The 13574-nt window shown below is 49.6% G+C and overlaps 1 protein-coding gene across 2 annotated transcripts in view; it reads right to left on the bottom strand.

The window, feature by feature from the left end:
• LOC128945880 (gamma-aminobutyric acid receptor subunit beta-4) overlaps positions 1-13574 on the bottom strand; it is a 79339-nt gene that overhangs the window by 43598 nt on the left and 22167 nt on the right. For both annotated transcript variants that reach the window (XM_054289780.1, XM_054289779.1), the window contains exon 3: positions 7827-7894. In XM_054289780.1, the coding sequence (XP_054145755.1) occupies positions 7827-7894 (68 nt within the window). The remainder of the gene's footprint in view (positions 1-7826; positions 7895-13574) is intronic.

The following is a 13574-nucleotide window of genomic DNA, read 5'->3' on the forward strand; positions in this document are numbered from 1 at the left end:
GTCCAGCATGATTTGGAGGTTGCTCTCCACCCGGCCACAGCCGTCTTTTATTGCTCCAAACACCCCTCCAGCAGCAGGAAAAACCATCAATATGCTGCTGCTTTCCCTCAGGCAGCCCAGTGGCCGTGCGTCTCCCACTTCCCACTGCTGGAGAAGCAAAGTGAGCAGGTCCTGTGTGACTGATGGCAGTGTGCACATGGACCTTTGCCTCCCCTGGTAACTCTCCCCTCCAGGAGCTGCAGTTTCAGTGCACAGAAGCAGCACTGTTTGATTTCCCAGCCGTGCCATGCACTGCAGCCCCCCACACCAGGAGCTGAAGGGACAGGAGCTGTGTGACCCCAGCAGAGGAGGGCACAGGCCCTTCCAGCCCTGAAGGAACGTTCCACCCCAGCTGCCTGCTGCAATACCCTGGTTTAGCTCACACAGAAGCCCCTTGTGAATAAGAAAAGCACAAAACCCCACCTGCCCATGCCGGTAGGGATTGCCCACCCCAAGTCAGAGCTCTGCCATCCTCACCATGAGCAGATCAAGACTCATAGAATCAATAAGGTTGGGAAAGACCTCCAAGGTCATCAGGTCCAGTCTTTGACCAAACACCCCCATGGCCACTAAACCACACCACACACTGCCAGGTCTGCTTGGTTTTTGAGCACTGCCAGGTTTGGTGAATTTACTACTTCCCTGGGGATTCTGTTCAAATTCTTATCCACTCATTTAGGGAAGAAATTTTTCCTGATATCCAACATGAATGCCCTCTGAATCCTTCTCCACCAGTAAGGCCCCACATTCCCCTCTGCTACCTACAACCCTTCCATCCCAGGAGCCTCCAGCAATCCAGCAGGACTGATCCCCTGCAGCACCATGACAGAGCACCAGCTGCAGCTCAGCACCAACCTCCTAGCTTTCCCATATTTTGGCAGTCCTAAATATTCAGCAGCCTTGAATATGAAGATGTGATGTATACACACACACAGAGTTTAGATACCACAGTGTCGCAGGGCTGGGGATACCCAAGGCTACAGAGAAACTTTTGCAGCACTGGAGTGTCATGTCATACTTGTATCTCACGGCACATAATTCCAGAAAACTCTGACTGCAGGATTTAAATGCTTTAACCTTTGCTTTTAAAAAACATTTGGATACGCAAGGACATAGAGACTGAGGAGTATCTGCACATCATTTCTCCATTGAAAAGAGACAGCAACAAAACAGAACGTTTTCAATTAAGAGTAAGGAAAACATTGACACATTTCAAGAGAGTAGATGGTACTAAAAGGCACTGCATAATAGTAGAACTTTCGTCTTTAAAATCTCGGTTTTCACAGCCCAAGGCATCTACAGCAATGGAAAATCCTTTTCAAGGGCACATTGCAGCAAAGTTGGGTTTGTCCTGTATTGTAGGTGTACATATATTCCATAAAAACAGAACTGCAAAGCCTGCTCAGGACACATTCCACCAAAAAGTCAATTTCAAGCACACCCAAAAGATGGAAAATTTGATGTAGTGAGGAGAGTGATGCCCCACTGTTGATGGCATAACAGGTTGTAGGATGAACTGTCCTGGTCAAGAACACTCTTACACAAAACCTGGTCCACTTCATTTTGGGTTAAAAGCCAATTGAAAACCACTGCAGCTCATGGTTGTCTGGAGACATGCTTTACATCTCTTGAGCAGGGAAATCTGCCAAACCAGACAGCTTGTTTTTGAAGCAAGCTTCGAGAAGTTGGGCAATAACAGCCACGATGCTTCCTGCTGTAACCTCCAAGAGATCCAGTGCCAGCACCAGAGCAGTCACTCCAACAAGGCACAGCCTGGCAGCAGGGGCACGGGGCTGGGAAGCAGTGAGCCATTGGAAGAGGCTGCCCAGAGAAGCTGTGGCAGCCCCTGGATGTGTCCAAGGCCAGGTTGGATGGGGCTTGGAACAACCTGGGGTGGTGGAAATTGTCCTGATTTGAAATTAGATGAGCTTTAAATCACTTCCAACCCAGACCATTCTGAAGCAAAACATCAAGGTCAGCTTTGCCAAGCCCCATGCCCTGACCCCTAACCCTTCCCCACTGCAGGCTGTCCCCTAGCAAAAAGAATTGGCAATGCCACAGGCATCCTTCCTTTCACAGCCCTATTCCTGCAAATGTGTTTGTCTGGAAGCCTTGTTTCCTACACTAGCCCTCTGCAACAATCCTCTTGTAACTTTTCAACTTGTCACCAGGTTTATAAAACTTTAAAGCTGGTGCTATAACAAACTGAAATGATGTTATTGCAGATGTAGGAGAGCATCTTGGGATGAATAAATTATAGGAGGCACAAAGAAATCATGACTATAATGGCTGGATGCTCCGAACTGTCTACGGTGTGCAGACACAGGAGGGAGCAGGTTTAGGACTGCACAGATCATAGGGCAGGAAAATTGAAGCCTTATGAAGGCTAACCTCCTCTTATTTCAAATGCATACAAAACTTCTGGTAGTTTTCCTTATTGAAATAGTTCATTAATACTTCAAGGGAGTCTGAACTGTCTGGTGCTAGAAAAATACATCCCTAGAGATTGCCTAGAGAGGGAAAAGGCTGCTTTGGAAGGATTAGTTCTTGTCTAGTCCAATCATGCAGGAATATACAGCACACCCTGAATCCTCAGCTGGATGGAAGGACATCCAGCAGTGGGGAAAGACCTGCAGCTCTTTCTGAAGCCATTGGTGCTGGACACCATCAGAACTGCACCCCCAGAAGCAGGCCCTGAGGTGAGTGACTGTGGGCAGCATTCAGGCCATGAAGCACAAGGACAGACACTCCCAGCCTGCTCCAGCTGAGAGTGACATGAGCTCCACACTGCCAGAGCTCTGCATTCCCCAGCTCAGAAACGCTGCTGGACCCCTCAGGAACCTGGCACCACACCAAGGGACCTGAAAGTGTCACTGCCCCCGTGCCACTGCACACCAACAAGAGTCCATAAACACCTGCAGGCGGTTCCCTTGATGCCTTGAGCTTTAGCTTTTCTATTTTTCAGACCCTGCACTGCATTAGTGTGAAGCTCTGAACTCCATACAGAGTGTTGGGAAGCTCTCTTCAGTTTGGTCAGACAGAACAATCCTTCCAGGCCTGAGAGCCAAGGACACCATCACAGCCCAAATAAATATAAACAAAAGTAAATTAGAGGGAAGCAAACTGAGGCAATGTGACTTCATTACCTGAAGCTGTAATTGCGGAATGAACCTCTGATATGCAAATAGGCCAAACTTATATCAACCCAAAAAACTCATGTCCATCTTGGGTGTAGCCTCTGCCAGGCTCCTGCACTGCCCAAGGTGTGCCTGTTAAAGGCCTTTAATAAACACTTTTTTATTTTAACTCTGTCTGGCATCTGCTCTAGGTTGTCGCTGTAGGACATGAAATAACACAACGCGCACAAGCAGCTCTTCCATGGTTAAAAGAGAATTTTTAATTTCTGACTCCAACATTTATAGATTTCCAAAAGTGAGTGTGAATTGGAGGGTGACAGTGCCACCTCTCCAATGACACTGGACAAACCAATAGTCCATCAAATTTCTCCTACTCCATAAAAGAATGTATAAGTTTTTACATAAAGTGCGCGAGAAAGTTCATTACAAGAATGTAAAAAAAATCTGAAAAAGTCAGGGCGACACTAGGTAGCCATTCCAGGCATCACCCTGCTCACTGCAACTGAATCCCAGGTCACCTCAAAGGAGAAGGGCTGGGTGAGTTCTCCAGGAGACACCATCCCTCTGTCCTTCATGGCTCACCTGAGCTAGTCAACAGCAGCAGCAAGACATTCGTCCTCTCAGCCTGCCTTCAAATCCCCACCTTGCAAATGTGTACAGGAGATGAAAAGGCTCCAGTGAAGCCTTTCATCTTCATGGATCAGCACTTCCCAGAGGGTCTGCCACTCAAAATGCCCTCCCCAATACCTGTTTGGCCTGCCCCTGGCATCCTTCCCCAGACATTTCAATTGATGTCACTGATCTTGGCTCAGCAAATAATCCTTCTAATCACTGACAAGAACAGAGGCGGCTGCTCAGCGTTGCTTGGCCATGGTGAGGGGGGTACACAGCAAGAAAGCAGCACTCTAGAAAGTGAGTTTGAAACTATGGCTGACCACACACAGGCAGCAGCTGCCATGGACCAGGAGGGGACACGTTTTAAAATAAGGGCTGCCATTTTGGTCTCTCATGACTGGGAGAAGGTTGCCACTGTACCTATGAGCATCCTGCAGCTTGGCATGGCACAGGATCTGGGAATGGCCCTCAGGGAGCTGGGGGTTGCAGACATCTTTTATGAAAAATCCTTTCATTAAGATTTTTCCTCCTGAGAAGCTGACAGGCCTCAGGAACAAAATGTAAACATTGATTATCTGCTGTTGTGGAATGCAACAGATGCATCTTTGATTGGCCCATGTTAGATATTTGTAATTAATGACCAATCACAGCCCAGCTAGCTCGGACAGAGAGCTGAGCCACAAGCCTTTGTTATCATTCTTTGCTATTCTATTCTTAGCCAGCCTTCTGATGAAATCCTTTCTTCTATTCTCTTAGTATAGTTTTAATATAATATATATCATAAAATAATAAATCAAGCCTTCTGAAACATGGAGTCAGATCCTCATCTCTTCCCTCATCCAAGAACCCCTGTGAACACCATCACAGGGGAGCATCAGCTTTGGGTGTCAGAACACAGGAACTGGGAATGGCCCTCAGGGAGCTGGAGGAGCTTTGGCTGTCAGAACACACATGGCATCTGCAGACAGTGCAGAGTGTTCCGTGTGTCAGAGTGTCTGGGAGCACAGTCTGTCTGTCTGTCCCAGCAGAAGGACATCACTGTGCTGCCTCCTCAGAGAGCCCTGTGTCCTCCAGGACAGGGATGTCACCACATCTCCACTTTGGGAACACGGCTCCCATGGGAGTGAAGGCAAGGAGTGCTTGTGGATGGAGCTGGATTGTTCCACAGCTCCACAGCCAGCTGGACTCCTGTGGCAAGCAGCTTTTGGAAGCCTATGCAATGCCTGGTCAGTGACAGCACTTGTTCCCCACCAGAGGCAGCCAGCAGGCGCCAGGAGTCCCAGGGAAAGGCCTGGGAGAGCCAGGGGCTCTCAGCCTGCCCAGCCCCAGCACCAGGGCCATTGTTCCCAAAAGGATGTCTGAGGATTAATTAATTATCCTACAAGGGGTAGTAAGTAATAACACTCCTTGTAGAACAATAGAAGCTATTTGGTCGCCATGACAACCCAGCTTCACTTGTGTGCCTTTAATTTATTCATTGCACAGTTCCTTTCCCAAGCACACATGATGCCAAAAAAATGCCTTGTTTTTCTTGCCAGTATCCATGTCCAGAGCAGGGGTAAAACACAGCCCTTTCCCCGGGGCATCTGTCACACAGAAGAATGATGCACATAAAATCCCTTCAGCCTGGAACTCTTCTGCTCCCTAAATGTTTGTTCTTTAAGATGATTCTGATTTTAACCCCTTCTTGAAGCTGCCTCACCACAATGCTCAGAGATCTAGATCCTGAATAAGTTCTCACCTACAGCCACCTCATCTCCCATCCCCAAACCTTTCCATACCCTCTCCCCCTGCCTCAATCTATGTAGAAAAGATGAGCAAGACATCTTTCTTGTCAAACAGAGAGCCAGGAGGGATAATCAAGGTCTAGAAGGGACATTCCTTCATCTACAGGAGCATGGCATGGACAGTGGTGCCCAGCCTGACCACAGCCATGCCACCACCATCAAAGCACTCAGTGTCCATCCCTGTGCTGCTCAAACTCTGCAGGATCCACAGCAGCACTTTCCAACCCTTGCCATGTAAATGTGGTGCTCTCCTCTCTGCTGTGAGCCCCTGCTCTCAGCTACTGGACACAGTACTTGTTCAGCCCCTGTAGCCCATGGACACATCTCCAGCAGGAGGTTCATCCTGCACCAGCCCCTGCAGGGCTCAGCTGTCTTCACAGAATGGTCTGGGTTGCAAAGAACCTTAAAGATCACTTTGTTCCAGCCCTCTGCCATGGGCAGGGACACCTTCCACTGTTCCAGGCTGCTCAGAGCCCCATCCAACCTGGCTTGGACACTGCCAGGGATCCAGGGGCAGCCACAGCTCCTCTGGGCACCCTGTGCCAGGGCCTGCCCACCCTCACAGGGGAAAATATTTTCCTAAGATCCAATGTAAACCTACTCTCTTGGTCTGAATCCATTCCCCCTTGTCCTGTCACTCCAGCCCTTGTAAAAATTTCTCTCCACCTTTCTTGTGGGCTCCCTTCAGGAACTGGAAGGCCACCCCTAAGCTGGTTTTTTGCAGGTTGTGCAATCCCAGCTGTGCCAGCCTTTCCTCCCAGCAGAGCTGCTCCATCCCTCTGATCCCTGGTGCCTGCTCTGGACTGCTTCCAGCAGCTCCAGCTCCTTCCTCTGCTGGGGCAGAGCTGCTCAGGCTCACAGGGGCAGTGGCTACAGATGAGAACCAAACCCTCACCCCCTCCCAGTTATGTCTGTGCAAGTCTTGGTCTTAAGGCACAAGTGCAGAGCCCAGCTGTCCATCCTGGCTCTAGCCGGAGGGTGACATTTGCTCCAGCACCCCACAACACCCAGGTCCAAGCTGAGCCTGGGGGAGGACATGATTCAAAGTTGAGTTGTGGCCTGACAGGCAAGATAGATGGATCTAGGTTAAGCCATCTGGCCCTGCTAAACTGAGCCTAAACTCAGGCACAGCTGCTCAGTGCCTCTGAACCCAAATCTAGGGCCACAGCCACTGCCCAGTGTCACTGTCATTGGGGTGAGGTGCCACAGGTCATGCAGAGAATTCAGGTGAGGTGGGATGGTGGCAGAGTCAGCAAAAGGAACATTCACTCAGGAACATCAAGGTTATGGCTGGCTCTTCCGCCTGGTCATTCCAACACAAATTCAGGCTTTTCAGGCAGCTTGGGAACAAAACCAACTGGTCAGGTTGTGTCACCTCCCTCCTCAGAGCTGGTGGGCCAGGGAAACAGGGCAGGAGAGGCCAGAGACAGAGAAATGGGACAGGAGAAGGGGCAGAGTGGGATTTTAATTGACCTGAACTGCAAGAGCTCTAAAGGGGCCCAGGATCCTCCTGCACAGGCCAGGAAGGGAGGAACTGGGCAGGAGCTGCCAGGAGGCTCCCACCAGCCTCCCCCTGCACTCAGCCCCTGGGAAAGGAGCAGAGTCTGGAGGGAAAAGCCTCTGGACAGGAGGGAGAAAGGCAAGTTTAGGCAATTACAACACAATCTATGTCCCCTTCTGGGTGCTGAGGGTTTCTGAGGGACAGTCCTAGATATGAACATAAACCATGACCAAAGTAATCATCAAATTTCACATATTTCACCCCAAACCATCGCTACCTGAGCAGATAATTTCATTTATTTTTGTTGTTCACAGTTATATGAAAAGCTCCAATCTATCAATGCCACCCAAACCCAGATTTCCATTAGAAGCCTCTCTTTCCAGCACAGATCTCCAAGGAAATGTTGAATTACCACCAGCAAATGAAAACTCACTGTTTTTAGCTTGGCAGGGACAGACTGACCATAAAGCCACCTTTGTATCAACCAAAAAAATACAATTCACATTTACTTTTTTAAGGCATAACGGGGAGATGTCTCTGCCACCAGCAGAGAAGGTGAAAAGAATCTACTCTGGATGAGATGAGATGAGATGGCACAAGCTCCAGAGGTGCCAGCAGAGATCCAGATGCCTCCAAGAAAACATTGCCTTGGAAGTAAATCTCAGTCAGAAAATGAAAGAACATTTTATAGTTGTTTTTTTCCCCCTTTCTTTCTTTTTTTATTTTTCGCTTTCTTTCCAAACTTACCATGTTGACTTCAGAGATCTGGTCAATGCTGGAGATGTGGATGCTCATTCCCACTGTGACAGGGTTACCTGGAACACAAATAGGCAGGGTTAGGACCACATTCAAGTCCTCCTCTCTTATCTACAATATAAGAATTGCCTAGAAATGCATGGATTTGATTTTAATCAGCCCCACATTCCCTGAGTATCATGGAATTGAATGTGCTCAAGTGATTTGATTTCTCACTCCCAGACTTACAGACTCACCCCAAGGAGCAGTGCAGCCTAAGCTTGATTTTGTTTTTTAATTCTGGAAGTTAATTACCCCCTAGTAACACAATTATCTCTGGTTATTCCAAATAATCCCTTCAGAGACCATCAGCAGGCTCCTTGTGGGCTCGCACAGGGTGGTCCTGATTGACCACACAAAGAACTCAGCACCCAAGGCCATGCAAGCCACGGGCAGGAAACTTGCTCCAGCTCACTCCTCCATCACTCAGCTGGCTCTGAGTACTCAGCCTGAAAGTCCCAAGTGAGTTTTAACACCCAAGGCACCAGACAAGTACAGGAAACAGATCTATGAAGTGAAAAGCAGCATTTGTAAGGTGGCTTTTCAGAGCAGAGCTTAGACTAGAGAATAGGGCAGTCCTTACTGTGGGGTTTAAGCCATGCAAAACAATTTAAAATGAGACACACACCCACTACCAAACCCAGTAAAACACCTCCTGCAGCTGGAAATGGGGTTTTGCATGTTACCCCTGCCCTGCTCAGGCCCACAACCCCAAAGGCAGAGCACAAACTCAATCCCATCCCAAGAAAATCCCCTTTACCTCACACATGCAAGGTGGAAAATGATCCTTGCAAGGCATCACTAGAAAGGGAAAGGCAGGCAGTTGTGCCACTCAAGGTATTAACTCTTCCATGCACTCATTAGTAGATCTAAGTGCTGAAATATTTACAGATAATCATGAAATGGTTCAGAAAGTAATTAGGAGACTGGGGGAGAGGGGAGAACCACACAACTGGAAATCGAGTGATTTTTTAATTATGTGTTACCAGAAGTAGGGAAGCAGTGTCATTAGGGGTGCCTTGTGATTGGGTGTGCTGTTCACCGAGACCCTCTGCTGCAAATTAAGCAGCATTATCCTTTAATGGAATATGAACAACACTGAAAACATCAGAATCAACCACTGTAATTAGGCCCTGCTATGCAAATCTCCTTAAAGAGGCAGTGCAGGCTCCAGCAGTCCCCGGGCTGGCTGACAGGGTGCCCGAGGCAGGGGAGCTCAGGAGACCTCGTGGAGCCTCTGAAGATGCCATCACAGCCACACTCCAGACACATCTTAGCTGTGCTTGTGCCTTCATCCTTCACAAGGGAGCCAGGTGGGAAAATAACCAACAGTCACGCCAGGGAGACACGATCCTCCCGCAGCCTCTTTGTGCCAGAGGCTGACACAGGCACAGCAAAGCTTTTAAGGAAGTCTCACTTTGATAGTTTGTCTTTTTTTTTTTTTGCCCTGAAATCAGGGCCTTGTGATAGAAGCCATAGCAGGAGGAGGAAGTCAGCGCTGCCCTGAGGATCTTGCAGGCTAATTAGTTACAGGAGGAGAGTCAGGGCCATGCACAGGGCTGCAGCAGAGCCTGGCAGAAGCCACATTCCCCCTCCAGAGCCTTTCTGCCATGTAGTGCTGCTCCCTCCAAGAGTGCACCACTGCCTGCTTGGCTTCCAGCCTGTCCCCACCAGTGCTTGTGCCACTGTGGCTGTGCATTTCCTCCTTCCCCACCAGTGCTTGTGTCACTGTGGCTGTGCATCCCCACCAGTGCTTGTGTCACCATGGCTGTGCATCCCCTCCTTCCCCACCAGTGCTTGTGCCACTGTGGCTGTGCATCCCCACCATCCCCACCAGTGCTTGTGTCACCATGGCTGTGCATCCCCTCCTTCCCCAGCAGTGCTTGTATCACCATGGCTGTGCATCCCCTCAATCCCCACCAGTGCCTGTGTCACTGTGCCTGTGCATCCCCTCCTTCCCCACCATCCCCACCAGTGCTTGTGTCACTGAGGCTGTGCATCCCCTCCTTCCCCACCAGTGCCTGTGCCACTGAGGCTGTGCATCCCCTCCTTCCCCACCAGTGCCTGTGCCACTGAGGCTGTGCATCCCCTCCTTCCCCACCAGTGCCTGTGCCACTGAGGCTGTGCATCCCCTCCTTCCCCACCAGTGCCTGTGCCACTGAGGCTGTGCATCCCCTCCTTCCCCAGCAGTGCTTGTGTCACCATGGCTGTGCATCCCCTCCTTCCCCACCAGTGCCTGTGCCACTGAGGCTGTGCATCCCCTCCTTCCCCAGCATTACCCAGGGCTGTTCCCTCAGTGAGAGCAGGCTGGGTGGGTAGAGCAGGGGAGCTCTGGCAGTGGGGATGCACAGATATCTGTCAAGGCCAGAGCCTGTGCAGTGCATTCTATGCATGCAGACAGTTGTGCTGTGTTCATCACCGTGGCATCCGAGTGCCCGGGGTCATGCAGTGACTCAGAGCCAGGGATGAGCTCCAGAGCTCCCCTCTCCCAGCTCCAGGAGCAGCTCTGGGCTGGAGGGATCAGCTCCCTGCAGAGTCAGCAGGGCTTCTCTTGGCACTGCCAGCTCCCCCACATCCCATCTATCAGAGAATTTGGGAGGCTCCATTGCCCACCTGCGAGCCCTGGGGTGTGCAGCCCATGGGGTCCTGTGTGTGACTGTCCTACAAAAATGAAATGCAAGCCCTGCCTTTACTGCACTACTTCATCTTGATGCCAGGGAAGCCATTTCACCTTCTCCAGCCCTGCTGGCTCCCGGTCTGCTCAGGACAGGCATTCAGGAGCATGGACACAGCCAACACTGAAATATGTCCTGACTCTCAATGCAGCCCAATGGGAAACCAGGCCAGCTGGTGCCCAACATTTAGACTTTAAGTAGTACAGAAAAATAAACAAAGAACATCAATTCTGCCAATGTTAATAGCTTCAGGCAAGAGGGATACAAAAGTAGGGTATTTCAAATATGGGATAACGTAATCTGTAGATTTGTCCAGAAGAGACAGAACTCTGCATTTGTGGATCCAAGACAGGGCAAAAGAAGTAAACCTGATATTAAAGGCCCATGCTTTTATCTGCGCCTTGCCAGTGGCTACAAAGAACTAGGCTTCCTCCCCTTAAACAAAAAGTTTCTACCTGGGAAGGATTTATAGGCAAGATCACGAGTGAGGGAGTGTGAGAAATTCTGCCACTTTTACCAGTGAATGGCACCCTCACACATCCCTGTTTCTCACCACCACTGCAGAGTTCACCAACATTTTGTCCTGAAAGAAGTAGTTTGATGCCTAAGAATAATGCATTCAGGAAGTTGGGAGGGAAGCAGACAAAAGAGTTATAATAAAACCTGTCCTTTTTCTGCAAGTGATACTTGTCAAATATAAACACAGTCAAGGTAGAGAACAAGTTGTGCTAATCTGCAATATTTTCCCAGCAACCAGTTATTACTTTCCCATTTTATTTTATAATGCATCAAACCCCAGCACCTGCAGTCACGTTGTGAACAGAAATAACTTGGCACAGGTGTAGAGGAATGGTTGTGTTTCCAAGCCTGTGTGTGCCTGCACTCCAGCCAGAGGTGATGGCAGCTTGGACTGGGACATCTCTCCAGAACCCAGCCTGGTTCTGAGCTCACTGAAGACAAAAGCACAAAATCCAGTGAAACAGGGGGGTGATCACTCAGGCAGCTGCCCGGAGCTTAGGTCCAAGCTGTCCCCTCTTCACTCCTACCCAAGGAAGTCAACACCAGAGCAAGCTCGGGTTCCTCTGCATTCAGATCTCCAACTGCAACTCAGACACAGCCAAAGAGACTCCAAACCAGTGGGCAGGAAAGCAGAGCTGCATTTATGGTCCACTGAAGCCACATCATTGTTATGAACTGCAGCCAGGGCTTCAAGGATGTTGGTTCCTGCATTCCTACCCACGTGGACTTGGCCCTGCTGGCAGAGCCGAGGTTTGCAGTGCTGAGGGACAGGGATCAGCCTGAAAATTACCCTTTAGTCTGAGCTACAGGAACAAAGGCATTAACAGGGTGTCAGAAATTTCACAGCTTCCCTGAACAATACCTTCCCACATTTCACTGCACTGAAGGCTTTTCCTAGATATCCAAACCAAATCTTCTCTGCAGTTTAAATGTAGTTTGGTCTCATCATTCCCCCCCCCCTCCACAACAGTGAAAGAATAAATCAATCATCCTTCCTTAACAACAGCTTTTATGTTCTGAGAAACCATGACATCCCCCTCCCTCCCCCACCCATACTGCCTTGTCTAGATTAAATGCACCTGATTTCTTCAACCTCTCCTCAGAGGTCATGTTTTCTAAAGCTCTGACAATTAGTGCTGCTCTCCTCTGGCCTTTTGCCAATTTGTCTACATCTCTATTTTAAAGCCTGGTATCCACAAACCAGCCACTGAAGCAACGACACACTCATGGAGACAAAAGAAAAAGGAACATCTTCTGTATAGAACCCTCCTAAAACCACAGAAACATCTCCAAATCCACTGCAGCCATCCTGGGAGCTGCTCACTCTGTGGAGGAGGTTGGAGATGGCAAAGGGGCAGCTGAGCTCCTGCCATTGGAGTGCATCACATGTGCAGCAGGAGCGAGCACAGCCCTGTCTCTTCTGGACAAGAGGAGAAATTATTCAAGACAGCTTTGTGCATGAGCCTCAGCATTCCCTGCTTGCACCCTGCCTGTGGCATCACCAGTCTCTGAGATCCCTGCAGCAGCAGGAAATCTGCTTTTAGGTCTTCTGCTGAGTAAATAAAGCCAACCAGAGAAAATTAGAGGCTTCAGTTACTAAACCAACATATAGAACAGGTCTGTGCCTTACCCTGCAATGGTAAACAGCCATTGGCATGAGATTCCATCCATGTAAAACCCTGCTATTCACTCCAAACCATCCAGAAGCTGAAAGGCAGCCCCAAACCAGGCAGTCCCAGACAAGGTTGCCCTGTCCTGTGTGGTGGAAGTGTTTCTGCACAGAAGGTTGGTGCAGGCAGGAAGAGGGCCAGGTTTGCTGATGAAGGACCATGGCACCACAGTGCCTCTCTTGCATTTTCAGTGACCCTCACCCAACAGGACCAGCATTTGGGGCAGTCTCAGTCCCACCACAGGCACAACCAGCACACAGCCTGTCATTGTCATTCCACTGCCAGCACTTTTCCCTCCAGTCCTCACTCCACACTCCTCAACAAGGCAGGGGCGTTCAGCATCCACTCGTCCTTTCTGCAGAAAATGGCTCACCCAGGCTGCTCCTCTGCTTTGTTCCCAGCACTGGACCTGGGGGCAGCCTGGCTTTGTGTTTCCAGCTCAGAGCCAGGCCCACGTCATGGGCTGGTTACACAAGGCCTGACAGACGTGGTTAGTTGGGAGCCAAGAGCTCCCAGGTAATTGGAGGTGCAGGAGGCACATCCAGCACTGGGCTTGTTGATGGCTGAGGAGCTGCTGCCAGGATGAAAACATTCGTCCTCTTCATAAATCTCCCTCTGGCCCTCCCAAAACAGATAGCCCTGAATCATTTTTGGCTGATGCACTAATTAGTCCTGTGCTGTCGATTTTTTGAAACCACCCAAAAGATAACTCAGAGGCCAGCCTGTTGTCAGGACACTCAAATTTACTACACTCCAGTGCAGGCAGAATGGAAATGCTCCTGGGTTTTCAGCACACAGGGAGATTGCAAGAGGAGCTCACAAATTGCTGTCTGCAT

Source organism: Melozone crissalis, unplaced genomic scaffold (assembly GCF_028551555.1).
Source record: "Melozone crissalis strain CALT ecotype California unplaced genomic scaffold, PUWL_Pcris_2 ptg000068l_1, whole genome shotgun sequence".
Lineage (NCBI taxonomy): Eukaryota > Metazoa > Chordata > Aves > Passeriformes > Passerellidae > Melozone > Melozone crissalis.